This window comes from Pyricularia grisea (assembly GCF_004355905.1).
Source record: "Pyricularia grisea strain NI907 chromosome V map unlocalized Pyricularia_grisea_NI907_Scaffold_10, whole genome shotgun sequence".
In the NCBI taxonomy this organism is placed as follows: domain Eukaryota; kingdom Fungi; phylum Ascomycota; class Sordariomycetes; order Magnaporthales; family Pyriculariaceae; genus Pyricularia; species Pyricularia grisea.
The window spans coordinates 1,034,377-1,050,299 of record NW_022156722.1 but is presented as its reverse complement, the minus strand read 5'-3'; the positions used below and the strand labels follow the sequence as shown (position 1 = coordinate 1,050,299).

The following is a 15,923-nucleotide window of genomic DNA, read 5'->3' as shown; positions in this document are numbered from 1 at the left end:
AGAAAACCCGCGTTCAAATTTGGGCCGGGTTGGGCCCCCCCATAAATATTACAGTCTACCCGCGGGCCCCCCGACCCACCTACTTGGGCCGGCGCGGGCCCCCATGGGCGGGTTTTGGCAGGCCTTACTTTGAGCCTTATAAATTGTCACCCTTCCACTCTTGTAAGAGTCTCGGATATTAATTTTAAACCCATAACCTGGTTCTTATGTCACCTTCGCTCTTTTTCTTTCCTTTTCATTGCTTTTCTTTCCTGGAGTTGTCGTTTTTTGAAATAAATATTATCGAAAATCCCATTGCTCAATACTCACAATGCTTCTTCCCTCGTTTCTTTCAATATCGGTGCTTCTGTCCTCGCTGTTCGGTTTTGTTGCAGCGGAAAGCGAAACACTCCACGCTCGTGCTCCTACAGCAAATGGCGGCGAAACAGGCACTACCTTTTACCGAGCTACTTCGCAAGTGCCGCTGTTCACTGGCTTCAAACCTGCTTACATTCACGACCAAGGGCTGGAAATCCTAGGGGACAACCTTGAGGATGTGAAACAAAGGGCGAAGGAACAATATGGCCATCACGAGAACGCACGGTGGTACATTTATCACATTGATAAGACGTACCCACTGGTGCGATGGGGTCTAAAATGGATGGGAGACCCAGCAGAAAAAAAAAGCGAACTGCTTAACGACCAAGCTCCGATGCCTTTCGAGATTATCAAGGGATGGGATGAATATTACGGCACTAAGCACCACAGATCGACCAAAAATTGGCGGTATGACCCAGATTATTGGCTTCATCATATGGGAAAAACTGATTTGATCTACCGACCTTCTTTGCTGGAACCTTCTAAGATAAAGGGAAATGGCTTTACAAAAGAAACTGTAGCTCTATTTCCGGACGACCCAGTGATTTGGGGAAATGCTAAACCGGACGATAAAGGGCAGATATGCAGCATGATGGCTGCGGCGTACCCTTACAAAAAATGGTATCTTTATCATTTTAAAAAGACCCCCGAGTTTTCATCAACCCTTGCAAAATTTCGAAACTTAGCCAGTTTGTCGAAGGAGAAACGTGCGGCCGCATTCCCAATGCCTCTTCAACTTGTCACTGGGGTTCAATTGTATGTAGGCGGAGAGTTCAGGCGATGGGTTGAGTTAGATCGTTAGATCTCATGTAGGGTGTTTATCTAAAATTATATTACATTTGCGTATGCTGTTAATAGGCCGTTCGTTATGCTGATCGATTAACAGAACGTTATTATAAAGTAAACGTAGATATATTATGTATAAATTATCTAATAATATAAAAATGAACTTCTTAATATTCTTTTTGTTTCATACCCTCGATTGGGTGAGTCTCGTACAATTGGCTCGTAAAACCATTTCTGTAATTTATTATTTAATTTAATCTTAGGGCTCATCCCTGAACGCGAGCTCCACTAATTAAGCCGTGGCTTAATTCGTGGCTTTGCTTGTACCTGTGGGTCCAACCAAAAACTACTTTGGTTCAAATTTAAAAACAATTTGTCGATTTTCGTTTGTCTCAATGCTCAGACTAGACCCCCCTGCGTTGCAGGGTGGACCGGGCGCTCCATGTACCTTTCAGCCACATGGCTTTTCGACCAATTAAATCGGCCGAAAAGATCGCGCCCGTTCTAGTCTGAGGACATCTTGTCGATTATCGCCGTATGTGGAAGTCGAATGAAAATGCTTCCCACGGAGCGCAAGTCCTACAATGGCATTTAGCAGGTAGGTCCAATCGCCACAGAATGCTGAATCCGCCTGCTATTGTGGAAAGTCGCCGTCTCGAGCTGGACCATGAAAATAACTGCCGAGGCAACAGGGACCGTCGACAGCACCATTTCCCTATCCAGATCGCGCCGCGACCTGCTACCAAACATCGCATTGCTCTCGGAAGATGCGCTAGAAGCTTCACGGTGCCGGGATGGGACTCAAGTTTTTCTCGCTGGCCACGGCGCGGGCGCATGTCTTGTGACCTGCATGCCGATGCACACGGCTGTCACCTCCGAATGGGATGCTATGGAGTGTCTGGATTATATCTCCAATACACTGCATAGCCTTCGAGGCTGCACTTTGACGGCGATTTTCTCGGTCCTGCGGGAGCGCTTGCTTAAGATCGATCTAGATTTTCTTTTCTTTAGGAACCCTTGTTTGCCATGTTCCGATTGGACCTACACCTTCGGAACCAGGGGCGTCAGAGTCTTTGACTGATTAATGTGTAAAGCTTGTCTAAACTAACTCATGCATGCTGTCTTGGACCTGTAATTGCGTGGATAAATATGGGAAGGATATTCTCGAGTGGATCGTAGCTTGCAGTTCTAGCCAGAATGAGCTTCGATGAAGAAAACAGAAGAAAGTAGCCAGAAGCCAGAAGCGCTACTCCTCGATGACTGCACAGTAAATACTTTGGGAAATAACCGCCTGGAAGTAGTTGAATGGGGACTTGGGAAGATACTGGGTCAGTGATAGTCTTAATAACAGTCTTTTGCGCGGCGATATCAGGTACACGTCTTGTCATCATTCGTTTTCCGCTTGCTGACTACATCTTCTCCGCATGTTCAATGCTTTTTCAATGTCGTCGTGGATTTGGAACTATTCTTCCCCTCTAACATGGAACTCAAAGTGCTGTTGGGATTTGTCGCCATCGAACACAGCTACAACGACCTTCAATGTACACCCTTTGCTCGATGATTGGACGCTTCTAGCCCTGCGTTTACCACTCACACTCTGTGCATCTTTAGAAGCATGACTATACCAACATCTGGAAACAAAGAAATATATGGTCGGGATCCCGGATCATAGGCGTCAAAGGCCCGGTATATAAAGTCCAAACCCTAATAATACAACCGAAATCGAGAAACTTGCAACGAAACAAAACCCCTCTCCAAGCTCTAAGCGCTATAAAGCTGTACACAACGCATAATCTGGTCGGCTTTCAGCGGTAAGCTACCTATGCAGGTCATAATAAGCCTTGCAGGCGACCGTGCAAATGGCAAATGACGTTCCGCCGACGGGAACTCCGCACACCATCCCCGTCAACATGCAATTTTCGACACACTCGTTTACGTCGCCGTCGCGGGCCAACAGGGCGCGCGGCGAGACTTTGCTCCGACTATGGCGAGCGAAGCAAAAATTGTTCTGAGAGCCAGGCTTGACAGGCTGGGCCACGGCGAGGGCGGCGAAAACAAGGGTGAAGACAGTTGTAATCTGCATTTTGCTCGGTTGTATTTCAAAGAATGAATTTTTGGATTCCGGAGAAAGGGAATGTGATAAGTAATGCAGAAGCTATAAAAAGAAAAATCAGGGAAAGTAAAGGTGCAGAACGGTGGTCTAGAGAAATGTGTGAGAATGAGGGGGAAAATGCTATAGACGGTTAGGGAAGTTCGAGTCGATATTTGTATAACTTACCTTTGTGGTTTTTGAACTTTTGGTTGTTTTGACGGAGCCTTTTCTTTTGTGGATAAGAGCAAATATCATATCCTTAACTAGCTTATTAGAGGCCTTGGAATATTAGACAGAGGCATAGCAAGCGGCATAAGATTTACTCGCAGCAAACTATTAATAGTTTTACTACTTGCTCCTGATAAAGTGACCTGACTAATTTTAATTACATTTATACTACTGAGCCAGGCGACAGAAATGCCCTCCCCTGCTACCATATATATTTACGTGTGGGCCTTCGCCAAACTAACTGTTTACGGGACGCTCCTGGCTATTTACAGCATAACGGACTCTTTTCATTTTTGCACAATCATATTACAAAATCGAGAGCGTCTACAAATCCCACAGTATTGTGCTCATAATTGAGGGATGGCGATTGTTACCCGTACCGCCATGCAAAAACCTTTCAATCGAGGTAAATGTAAGTCAAAATAAGTTATCATGCTTATTTAATCGTAATCTAGGATAATTAGATCGCTGTTGACTGTTTAATAGCATTTGCTGTTAGACATTCTAATTATATCCTATATTGTAAATGAAAGGGGCAAAACTTGTAATTGATATTTCACATTTTAAGGATTGACAGGGGTAAAGGGAGTCGGCTAAGTGCGGCGTAACTTACAACCAATGCATTAATATGTTAATATGAGTAATAATGATTAAATTGAGTGACGGACTTTTTGTATTCTGTTATACCCCAGCAGACTCTCATGCCGACTTTAGATAACCGCTTTTTCAAGTTGTATAAAATATTAAATGCACATACCGAACAATCTCTTTCAAAACGGAGACAATTCGAACGCAGGTTTATTATCTGCGGCGAAGCATATAATGGCAAGCGCTGAAAGAATGTTTACTAGCCGTGCAGTTATGGCCAACTGTTTCCCCCGATCCCTCAAATTCCTACTTCGTTGGAATTGTCGGAGTGCGATCAGAACTACCAGAGCTAATGAAACCGAAGCCGGTCAGGCCAAGACGAGAAGGATTCGGGTTTGGCAAATACTTTCAGCAATTTAAGTTTAGAGAGTCAACAACTACGGCAAAGCCTCCTGCTCAAGCGCAGATAAGAACCAGCTGTTCATGTGAATATTGATGCTAAGAAGGAATCCTATGTTTATCTCATGTACATAGGATACGAGGATGAAGCCAAAACTCAGGATGGGGAGTGATTTAAAGATGAAAATGAACAATAGAGTTGTCAATGCATAATTGAGCTTCGGTACATTATTACATATTCTGGAAATTTAAACTACCTTGTCCTTGAAAATGACGGCGAATATGTGGATAGAAATGGTACGAAGGGCGAAGGCACTTGCGCAGGCAAAACGTAGACAGTGGTATTGGCGTAGTTGACGAGGGTGGAGAGGTGTATCCAATACAGGTAATTTCTGCTGGGTGGTTTGCTTGTCTCTATTTCACTAAACGTTGTGCTCGGAAAAGGGTTCAGTTACCCGGCACCCACAGTATCGTGCTTGCACCGAATAGATTTCCCTTGATTACCCACATAGCCTGCATTCCTGCATTTATGTTGGGCACTTTTACAGCGGAACTCTCGGCCGAGATTAAATACCAAATAGAAAATATAATAGCAGGAAAAAGCCGGCGGCGGTGAGATCAACGGTGACGGTTGGGGAGGTAATATAATTTGATTTAACTGGAAAAATTCTGCACTTCAGACGGCATTATTGTAGTGCTTTATACATCATGCATTGTCCGTTCCGCGCATTAATCGTAAGTCGGCAATAATTTTGTTTAGTCCCACCCAGTTTTCCCACCAAGGCCGATACATTAGTGTAGAATTTTGATGCGGTTAAATTTCGAAATGTACATTTTCGACGGTGAAATTAGGTAGGTATACGTCGGGTGCCAAAGAAGTTATCGTGAGTGCCGGATGACTTGACTTGACCCCCAAGAAAGCCAATCCTTGCATGCCTCTGGCTTAAACCCATACGCTAGGTGGTGAATCCCAGTATTTTCGCAACATCTGCTTTTCACACATTGGCATGGCGGCGGTGTCCACGCCATACCCGCCCCGACAATCATTAATATGGATTTCAACCATCAAAACTACGGCGATAATAAACGGAAGCTTTCGTTTACCGTAATCGCCAGGTGTGTCAACGGTCACCATCGGGGGACGACAGGGCTCGCAGATCTTCACAAGCGGCGCTGCCGCCATATCTCTCCGTGTCCTTGGCAAACCCCCTCTGAACGTCTCGGGGCTTTTCCGATGGTGACGCACGGTGGTGTGGCTGCTCCAACAACGGCAATAGGTCGGACTCAACGTTCTTCTAGCAATTTTGCCAAAAGAAAAGGGCGCCACAGAGTCGTTCTGAAAGTCCAGCGCGGAGACCACGGTTAGTAGTTGAATCTGCACCGATATACTTCCTCACCTGGCACCTCGCAGTGCCGACCCTCGTAGCAGCAATCACCAGAGATTTTGTGGTCAAGGACGAAGCTGGAGGCCCCAGTCAAAGCGGCTGGCCGTAGGGCAGTGCCCAGCGTTCCGACCTATTCCAAACCCCGACAAACGCACTTGGAGAGTCTCCAACCAAATGGGTAGATGCTGCAGCAGCTGTTCGCAGTCAACCAGATCAAACAAGCCGATCCACCAGAGGGTGACGCGAGGTAGGCTGTGTCACGAGTCCATCGGGGATTGACGTTGTTGGAATTGGCTTTGTAGGATTTATTGCCGTTAAGCGCGACAACAGGTGTCAAGCCGCCCATGTTGACAAGTGTTTTTGTTTTTTTGAACTTTTTGTAAGAGGGAAAGGACAAGTTCTCAACTGGATCAAAAGTCGATTGGGGAAGAAAATCGAAAGGATACTATTGAATGAGGCATGCTGAGATGTTGACTTTGATCTTCATATCTCATGTCTCATATTGGCTTTGCTTTTTTAAATCCGGGAATTCGGTCGCATTAGATTCAAAAATTGCATTCTATTTTCTGATCGTTGTCAAAGTCAAGTTCTGGACTGAACTTGAAACCGTGGAGACCCCGCAAAAATCCGCAAAACCCCCATTTCGGACGAGCCAGCGTCTGTTCTCATCCTCAGGGCACCCTATAATTTAGTCAAGTGGGATGGTGTATTGGCAATATTCCGGGCGTGAGTGAGAAACTGGGACTATGTCCAGGCGTTGCATGTTGAAATTGTCTGGATTTTTCCAATCTACAAGAGCCCGCAGGTAGCCATGGCCCATGGGGTACGACATCTCAAACTACAGAGCGATTTACGAGAGATACGGCTCAATGAACGATGTTGACGATTCGATTCAGGGTTTACACCAGGTTGGGATCAAGTTCCTTATGGATCTCGTCGTTAATAACACTTCCAATGAGCACAAATGATTTCGGGAGTCTTGTTCGTCACGATTAAATCCATAACGAGATAGTGACACATGGATGAAGCCGAAAGTCGACAAGGACGGCAATCGGCAACTAAAAAACAACTAGGGTGCCCACCGCCTACTGAAGTACTTCGGTGGCAGTGCGTGGCCATTTGACGACCTGACTGGGAGTACTATCTTCATCTGGACCCTGGTTGCCCCTGACAAGCCCGACCTCAATTGCAAGTGAGACGCTTGTACTTTAGTATTTTTTCCGACCTAAAGCTAATATCCTGTATGAAATTCTATTCAAAGGCCTCCTTATCAGCCAGATCCATGATCTAGGATATAAGCTACTCGCAGCCCTACTGCAGGCTAAGCACCTAGGCAAACGCACGGCTTTCAGGGGTGCACGGACGGGCGAGAAAATATCAAAGGGGTCGAATTTCGAATATACAGCCAATGGCCTGACTTCTCGCGCTGTATTTCCTAGGGTTCCTTCGATTGGCACGAGTGCCGTTTCACGGGTGCGGGTGCCGCCCGAGAAGCCGGCATCTGTCAGCGCCGAGCGGCTTCAGCTATTCAGCTTCCGGCCGGGAGGGTTCCGCTCGATTCTCTTCAGACCTTTAGCCAGGGTCGTTCATCATCAGAATCACCTCCTGCTCAGGTCTAGCCGGAAATAAAAATCTCCTTTCTAATCTGTAACTGTACCGAGCAACGTGGGTGACAGATAGCGCTTAAAGCTTTAGCCGTAGTGGCGCCAGCTGAACTCAGCTACAGTCAGTGGGCACACGTAATCCCTTTAGTGTTCAGTTAGTACTTGATTTTTCAAGCTCCTTACCCGATGTCACCAATTTTACCAACGGTCCGGATTCTAAAAAGCTTGGCACTAAATCAGATGGCTCGCCAATAATCATGGCTTGACAGCATTTGGAAGCTTGTTGGAGACGATTGGATTTCAGCTAGTATCTCGACCCCCTTTTTTAACTTTTACATAAATAGGAAGTATTCTCTGGATGTATTCTGAATATTTGAATGCCAAGATTTTAGAAGAATTCCAACAATCCAGTCTGTTGTTTTTTTGTTCTTGACCACGCTCATTAATCACCAGCGAGGCCTGCCTGCCTACTTTACCCCTCGTCTTCACCATGCGCCGCACACCCGTTGATTTGAGTCTTTTTCTGACTCTGGCCAGTCCGATATTTGGTGCTGCCCTTATCAGCCCAGTCTCAAGTCCTGTCCTCTTGACAATATCCCCGGACGCAAGCTGTGGGAAAACATCTGGATTCACATGCGAAGGCTCTCAATGGGGCAACTGCTGTTCTCAGTATAACTATTGCGGAGCCGTAAGTCTGAATCTACATGATCTATGGAAAGCCCCAAATAGCTAACTTCCTACTTGGGAATGATATAGTCTGCTTCTTACTGTGGAACTGGCTGCCAATCTGGCTATGGCACCTGCACAACTACTTCTGTTACTACCGCTGCCCCTGCCCCTTCTCAGGCGCTAAAGGTTAGCCAGGACGCCACTTGCGGCAACGGTGTCACTTGCCAGGGCTCCCAGTTCGGCAATTGCTGCAGTGCCAATGGATGGTGTGGCAGCACTAAAGACTACTGCGGCACGGGTTGCCAGACCCTTTTTGGGGCTTGTGATGCCGTTTCGAGTTCGTCGACCTCGAGGTCGGCAACTACTCGTGGCACGTCGACTAGCTCCACTTCGGTCACAAGCCGTACGACGTCGTCTTCAACTACGTCTACTTCGACAAGCAGTCGGACAACCTCGTCTTCGACAACCTCCAGGTTGACAACCTCATCTTCGGCAACCTTGTCGACATCAGTGACTGCTGCCACTAGCGGCACCGCTAGCTCCTCGTCGACTTCTTCCATTACTGCGAGCCGTTCGTCTACTTCAGCGTCCAGCTCCTCGTCGAGCTTGTCATCAAGCTCATCTTCAAGTGCTAGCAGCACCACTAGCTCTTCGTCAACTTCTTCCTCTTCGATTTTATCCAGTACTGCCAGCCCCCTGTCTGTGTCAGGGTCCACCCTTTCGTCCAGCTCTTCCTCAAGCACCTTATCGAGCTCTTCTTTAACAGCAACGTTTACAAGCGCGTCTACAATCTCTGCCAGCACCACTAGCTCTTTACCAACCTCCTCTTTGACTTCATCCACTACTGCGATTATTTCGTCTACGTCAACTTCCAGCCTTTCGCCGGGCTCTTCGTTGACCTCTTCGTCAGGTTCTTCATCAAGCACCTCATCAAGCACCTCATCAAGCACCTCATCAGTATCAACGTCTAGCTCCTCGGCAACCCTCACCTCAACCAACACGCAGAATCTTCCAACAGTTAGTGTATCTACAGAATTTGACAGTACGACCTTGACATCCACAGGCTCTTCTACTTTATCAAACGCTCAGACAACCGCCAGCACTACTTTCTCCTCGACAGCAACCTTCACCTCGCAGAGCGTCACCGCCAGTTCCACGGCCACGACTTCAGCAACCCCATCCGTCATCGTCGACACCGTCAGGCAATACAACCAGGTCTATCAGAGCTCCTCCTCGGCCTGCGTATACGGGGCGACTGACGAATTGTTCGCCTACGCAACCACGTTTGTAGGCTACAATGGCAACTATCCCGACGCTGTCGCCACTTGCAAATCCCAGTGCGACTCTTGGTCCGCATGCTCCATGTTTTTCCTCATCATATTGGGTCCCGACCTCACCAGTGAAGCCGACAACGCCTTTTGCCAATTGGTCATGACACCTTACGACCCCAGTCTCGTGCAATGCACTACGGACTGGAACACGCATAGCGTCGGATACAGTTACGTAGATACCGATGCAGTCACCATAACGATGGGCCCGACGGCCTCGACGGCCACGTCGAGCTCCTTTGTCTCAATCTCGACCATCACGACTGTTGAGTAAGATAGGGCAAGGGATCACTGTGACTGGAGCATGAGCTATGCAATTTGATACCTTTGAATGGGATTGAAAACAAAAGGAAGAAAAAGTCTTTGGTGTATTCAATCCGGATTTTACTAAAGTAAGAAAAACAAGTTAATAAAATTGCTGGGTTTATGAACCAAATTCTATATTTACAGTGCCAGCAAAGATAGCAAAAGTTGAGTGCCGGATAGTCTGTCCCTTAATCGCATTGGCGTCAAATAAGACAAATCATAAAGCCCCTTTATGTTTGTTTGTTTCCCACCTTGGCCATGAATTTCTCATAAGAAGCCTGATCACGCCCGAGAAGAAACCGCTCCGTCGTCATCTCCGGGGAATCCATCCAGTCTCGATACTTGTCGTCGAGCTGGCCGTACGAAAACACCAAGAGGTGCGGGTTGGCAACCAATCGGTTTGTGAAATCAGCACTAGCATCCGTCATATCCACCTCCCTCATCGTCACCTCGAATTTGGAGAAACCAACATTATCTGCCATGAGACAGTCGAAAAAGGCTTCCCACGTCAGATATTCTGGATAGCCCCACACAAGCTGGCTATCCGCGGCTGCGTTAGTCAAGGTCAGGGATAATGGTCGGTTTACGACTTTGCTCCATGATTTGAGGAAAGAAAGCAGGTGGGCGTTGACGTCGACGTTGGTGAGTTCCAACTCCTTCAAGAGTGGCAAGGCCGTTGGTTTCCAAGGCAGCTCTTCCAGCGGCGCATGGTCGGTGACGTGAAATCCCAGCTTGGTGAGCCCAGTTAAATGGTTGAGGATCATTCTATCAATTCCATCCACAAAATCGAGATAACACGCTTGCTTGTTGATGTTGGTGAGGTGATCGCCGCCCCAGCCGTATAGGCAAAGGTCCAGATGGTTCAGGCCACCCAGGAAACGACGCCAATTTGTAGAGTCGAAAAATACAGAGCTGTGCGGCGGCAGGTTGACGATTCGTAGTGATTTGATAACAGGGAGCTTTATGTAGTTGCTATCTACCAAATATTGCAACATGGCGTCGATATGTGCGTTGTTACACTTTATCGGGTGCCTATCGTCGAAACAATCATCGGAATACAGCTCAAGCACTTCGTAGTCGATCTCTCCGTAAGGGTGTTCTTTCCCATCGGGATAAGTAGCAGGAAACTCAATGACCAGACTGTCAACACAAGGCAGTAGAGGACCGTCAGATCCCCTGCCATGGAGGAGCGTTATTGAGCTGGGAGGCAGTGTGGGTAGTTCGGACCCTGGTTCGTCGCAGTGGCATTTGTGCATATCTTCCTCGGCTGGATAGAAGCACAGCGGAGCACTGTGTACGACCCTCAACGTTCGAACCATGTCACCGTACGTTTGGGCCACGAGCAGGGCCGAGTCCGCAACATGCTGCTTAGACCATGCGAAGGAAAGGGTCTCAAAAACACGGACTTCGTTCACTCCAAAGTTGCGGAGGCGACTGCATGTGCTGCTGAGACGGATCCTGCCGCGCAGGTCGAGGGCGGCAAAGATTTGGAGAAGTAGCTCAGGGGCGAGTGAAGTGAGAGCTGACATTCTGCACGACGGTCGAGACAGTCGTCAAATCGCGTGTGGTAGGGTCGAAAATAATGAAAGATAGCACACATGAGGTCAGAGAAGTAGCCCGTTTGTTTGCTGGGGTTGTGTTGAATGTTCATGCATGTCAGATTGCCCCACAGGTGGGCAACCAATGAGGGTATAGGGCTGACCTAGCGTAGGTAGGTTACGCCACGTTTTACCGAGGCTTAATCACATTAAGCGAAACTTTCTGCTTAGCCACCCTTGCCACCTTGGCTTTCTTGGAAACAAGAAAATAAAAAAGAAAATGACATAGTGCAATTATCGGTAGGTTGTGGTGAAGTATGTTTGAATACGATGGAGAGTTTAGGTATTCGGGGTTTTTATTCCCATATTTTATTCTGGGTCTTTGTGAGTAAAAAGCCTCTTTGAATGGTATAGCAACCAAGTAGAAGAGGAGAAGAGAAACAGAAAGGAAAGGAAAAAAAGAAAAAGTAAGAAACACTGACCATACTCGCCCTTATTCCCAAGTGCCTCACCCCATGAAATGTTTATGCCACGACTGAATCGTACTTTGGTGGTAAGGCTAAAAGTCCCGGCCCTGCCACCGTACGTGTATGCATGGGACTTTAGCAGCTTTACTGTCTGTGGGAGGAACCAAATACCTAAATTTAATTTTTTTTTCTCCCAAACCATTTCCAAATACCTTACCCCACGAAATGCTTGTATGACGACTGACTCGTACTATGGTGGTAAGGCTAAAAATCCCTCACCTCACTTTGTCGTCCAACGGCGTGGGCCTTGGGGCCGTTGCCGATTTGGGTAGGAGTTTTGGAGAAAAAATAAATTCAGACACTTGATTCCTCCCGCAAACGGTAAAGCTGGTAAAAGTCCCATGCATACACGAAAATAGTACGGTGGTAGGGGAGGTAGCTTTTCGCCCGATACCATAGTATATCCTGGTTTTCCTGCAGAACGTACGTAGCAGCCTTCCTTGGCACCCTGGCACCGACCTCTACAGCCCCTGAATACTATTCGCGTCGGCCCGTGGGTCAAGCTTAGACATCTCGAGACTTCAGCCACTTACAGTAATGGTTTTTGTTCTAAAAACCGACCTGCGGCGTAGCGTCTAGGCAATGTTAACTCTTACTTGCCCATCAACTGGAGGTCACATCTTGGAGCAAATCTAGCCCCGATCGGCATGATTGAATGTCATCAACACTGCCACGTTAAAGGTATAGCGGAGAAACGGCAAGATGCAGAGCAAAGTGACTGGGTTGAGACTTTTCTGTGGCTTACTCTCAGGCCACGCTCGAAGGCCTAGGGAGAAAATTGATTACTGTCCGGGTACGTCTTGGGAGTCTTAGCAGCTAAGCTAGGCTGGTGAAAAGCCTAAGCCTCTCTGTATCTCAAGAAGCACTCGATATATAAAAAGATGTAGTGTGCCGATGTGGTTGTGTTAGATGAAACTGGAATTATCATCTCAAAGCCCAATCCTCACCATTCAAATCAGCACAGAAAAGCATCTTGACAAATATCTAGACCACATTTATCTCCCTTTCAGCAAGCAGTCCGAAACATGAGGCTCCAAATCGCCTTTGCGCTTTCACTTGTAGCCCTCGCACAAGCCACAGGCGGGGATAATACCGTCAAGCCACTACCAGGCAGATCGGGGGGCTACTCGAGGCCAGTTCCGAACAGCAAGCCGGTCTGGGTCAGCGTTTATTCAGATGACAAACTTCACAATCACATGGAACATGTCGAAGACTACCAAAGAGAGTATAACAAAGTTGACGAAGTGTACCCAGGAGGCGGCAATGCAAATAAAGTTCGCACCGAACGCAAACATGGGCAGCTGCAACATCTCGGACCACACCCAATTACGGGATTAAGCCAGGTGAAAGACGAGAAAGTCCCGGCCGGGTTCAAGGACCCAAAATTAAGTAAGGAGACCACATATCGTGCTGTGCCTTACTACGAGTCCGGGGGCTACTCCAAATCCAGGTATTTGCAGGACAACCCAAGAGACACCAAGGGGCTCGGGTATGACAACTGGAAAAAATCCGACCAGAAGTACGTGCTGGCTGAACAGAAGAAAGGGGAAAAGGTATATAGCAGTAAGTCTTGCATAGCAACAGCAAAGAGTCTTGGTTGTCGTGAAATGCGAGATACTAACATAAAGTTCTACTTGTGCAGCTGAGGGGGGGATGTTATCAGGTGCGAAAGCGGCAATGGACAAAGGATTGTATTCCGGCCTCGCAATGGAGACGAGTCGAGGCTGGCACCCTCTTGGTGACCAACGGCGCGCACACGAAGAGCCATCCAGGACGAGACCGGAAAGGTCAAGAGACAGAAGAGGCACCATAGCCTATCCCGACCAGACGCAAAACCCACCCTCGGCTCGACAGGAGCGTTACGAAACGGGCGGCCGCGCCCGGACCGACCCGGATCCTTACTGGACGAAGGCTCTCGACTCCGACGGACAGCCGCTCACCGGCGTCCCGCATGGCTATGTCTTCCCAGCAAAGACGATAAAAGACACCTTCGACCCGGAGAGACCCGAGACGTGGCAGAACCGGGCGCCGTCGGATCGTTATGCACGCAGCAGCCACCCGCCCCGTCCGAAGACCAGGGAAGACTACGACGAGAGCGTCGAAACAAAGCCGCGGGGCCCGGTGACGCGGCCCCCGTCCACCAAAGCCTACGACATGGACTCCCTACGCGATGCGCTTCCTGATGATAGGCGGGACAGGAGAGGTAGGGACCGCCCGCCCGTTAGCAGCGCAAGGTTCTTTGAAAATCAGCCATCGTCGTCATCGTCGTCGTCGCGCCGGGAGTCGAGCCGAGTCGGACGAAGCAGCAGCAGCACCCGGGAGCCGTTCGATGTGCGCGATTCGAGCCGATCTAGAAGAAGCGACAGCATCCGAGAATCCTCTTCGGCTCGCTCCTCAAGCCAGCTCGGGAGGAGCCGCAGCACCCGGGAGCAGCCCTCGGCGCGATCCTCCAGCCGGCTCGGGAGAAGCGACAGCGTCAGCGTCCCGAGCGGCAGCGGCACCGTTCAGCTGACCAGCGACTACAGGGGCAGAGGCACGTTTTACGACTACGACCCCGAGTACGACGGCCGTCCTCAGTCACACAGCGCTCCGCACTGCTACTCAAAATTCCAAAAGAGGGGTGTCGACGGCGAGACGTCGGCGGGTTGTGATGTGCAGCCGCAAGAGACTAACAGCAAGCCAGCCGCGGCCATTCCCGCTGACAAGAGCTCGACTGCACCCGCTAACAAAGCTCAGGTAGTGCCTCCTGTTCAAAAAATCTCGAACAATGCTGGCGGCACTAGTAAAGGTTTGTCGGCTACGCCGGCAGTATCTGCTGAGAAGAAGCCGGTTGGCCATGTTGCTAACTCACTGCCTGCTGCTAACCCAAACCTTGCAACGCCGGTAAAAGCAGCCCCCGTCAAGGAAGCGCCGAAAGCCAAAGAAGCACCAAAGGTCAAGTCAGCACCAGGAGTCAAGGCACCACCCACTAACAGCAAACTGGTTCGCAGAAATTGGATCGTTGGAAGAAGACGTTAGATCCAAATTTATTTTAGTCTTGGTGATTCTGTTGCACATTTATCTTGACGCGAAAACTTTTCATGTTATTTTGCCCTTATGGCTTGAGCTCTGTTTTTGGTCTGCGAAACACTAGCATTAAAGGATTCTCGATACAAAAGGTTTCTTTATTTTATATTTACATAGGATTGGGGATATAGATGGAATGAGTAACAAATATAACTGTTGTAGACTAAAGCCCAAATGGTTTCTGTTAGCGTTGTATATCTATCTCATTGTGCAAAAACGTTTCCAATTTGAATCCGGTATCATCCTGAATCTTAATAAATGTTCATTCTATACAAGTCTTACTAAGCTCAGCCCACGGAGTAGAAGCACGGAGTAGAAGTGAATGCGTGATGAACAAATAGTCAAGATAGCTGAGTTTAGCTCAGGTTCTTCACTCCTCAAGCCTTTCCATGAGCGCGTCTCTTTGTGAGTCCGAATTCCTTTGCCAGTTCTTCCTCACCCTTGATTAAATAACCCTCTTCTACGATGACATTAACCAAGCTGTTCAAACACTTTGCTATTTACTTTATATGATAAAGGAATTTATAATTTAAGTTCATGTTAAACATATTGTCAATGCAATTGCACTAGTAATACAGGTGTGTTACATAAATATATCCTAGTTTATCAATGTAAAGTTCAATGTTTGGTATATATCTACAAATTACAAATCAGAATGAGCTTTTAATTGGCAAGAAGGAAAGTGTTTAAATCACATGAAAACAGTACGGAAACTTTGGAACGGTGTAGTGCTGAACAAGGGGCTAATAGATGCGAGGGCCCTGAAAACGATTTTATTGCTGTGCGTCGAGAGTTTTATATTTTAATCGGTCTACAAAGAATATGTTTTATTCTTCTGTTTTTAAGGGTGGCCAAGAGGGGAGGTCCAACGTTATATAACAATATCAAACTAAGACGAGTATATATCTATACCTAAAAGCCCTAGCCCTAAAACCCTAGTGCTCGACTGACGACTGATAGTATAACAGTGGTACTGCCAGTTTCAGCAGTAAACTCGAACAATTCGTCACTTCTTTCAGGAATCATATTATAGACTCTCCAGCTAATAAT

At 47.7% G+C, this 15,923-nt stretch overlaps 4 protein-coding genes across 4 annotated transcripts; 2 read left to right on the top strand and 2 right to left on the bottom strand.

Annotated features, from left to right (window-relative positions):
* Positions 1 to 7,929: 7,929 nt before the first annotated feature.
* Positions 7,930 to 9,079, top strand: PgNI_11819 (uncharacterized protein; the record flags this gene model as incomplete). Its single annotated transcript, XM_031131783.1, is given in 4 exon segments — positions 7,930 to 8,127; positions 8,196 to 8,806; positions 8,818 to 8,890; positions 8,918 to 9,079. The coding sequence occupies 4 exon segments, from the start codon at positions 7,930 to 7,932 to the stop codon at positions 9,077 to 9,079; spliced, it is 1,044 nt and encodes a 347-aa protein (XP_030976536.1).
* Positions 8,393 to 9,295, bottom strand: PgNI_11818 (uncharacterized protein; the record flags this gene model as incomplete). Its single annotated transcript, XM_031131782.1, has 2 exons — positions 8,393 to 9,157; positions 9,200 to 9,295. 2 exons carry the CDS (start codon positions 9,293 to 9,295, stop codon positions 8,393 to 8,395), a joined length of 861 nt encoding a protein of 286 aa, XP_030976535.1.
* A 677-nt stretch (positions 9,296 to 9,972) lies between these two features.
* Positions 9,973 to 11,271, bottom strand: PgNI_11817 (uncharacterized protein; the record flags this gene model as incomplete). Its single annotated transcript, XM_031131781.1, has 1 exon — positions 9,973 to 11,271. The coding sequence occupies one exon, from the start codon at positions 11,269 to 11,271 to the stop codon at positions 9,973 to 9,975; it is 1,299 nt and encodes a 432-aa protein (XP_030976523.1).
* A 1,561-nt stretch (positions 11,272 to 12,832) lies between these two features.
* Positions 12,833 to 14,825, top strand: PgNI_11816 (uncharacterized protein; the record flags this gene model as incomplete). Its single annotated transcript, XM_031131780.1, has 2 exons — positions 12,833 to 13,370; positions 13,450 to 14,825. 2 exons carry the CDS (start codon positions 12,833 to 12,835, stop codon positions 14,823 to 14,825), a joined length of 1,914 nt encoding a protein of 637 aa, XP_030976537.1.
* Positions 14,826 to 15,923: the final 1,098 nt, after the last annotated feature.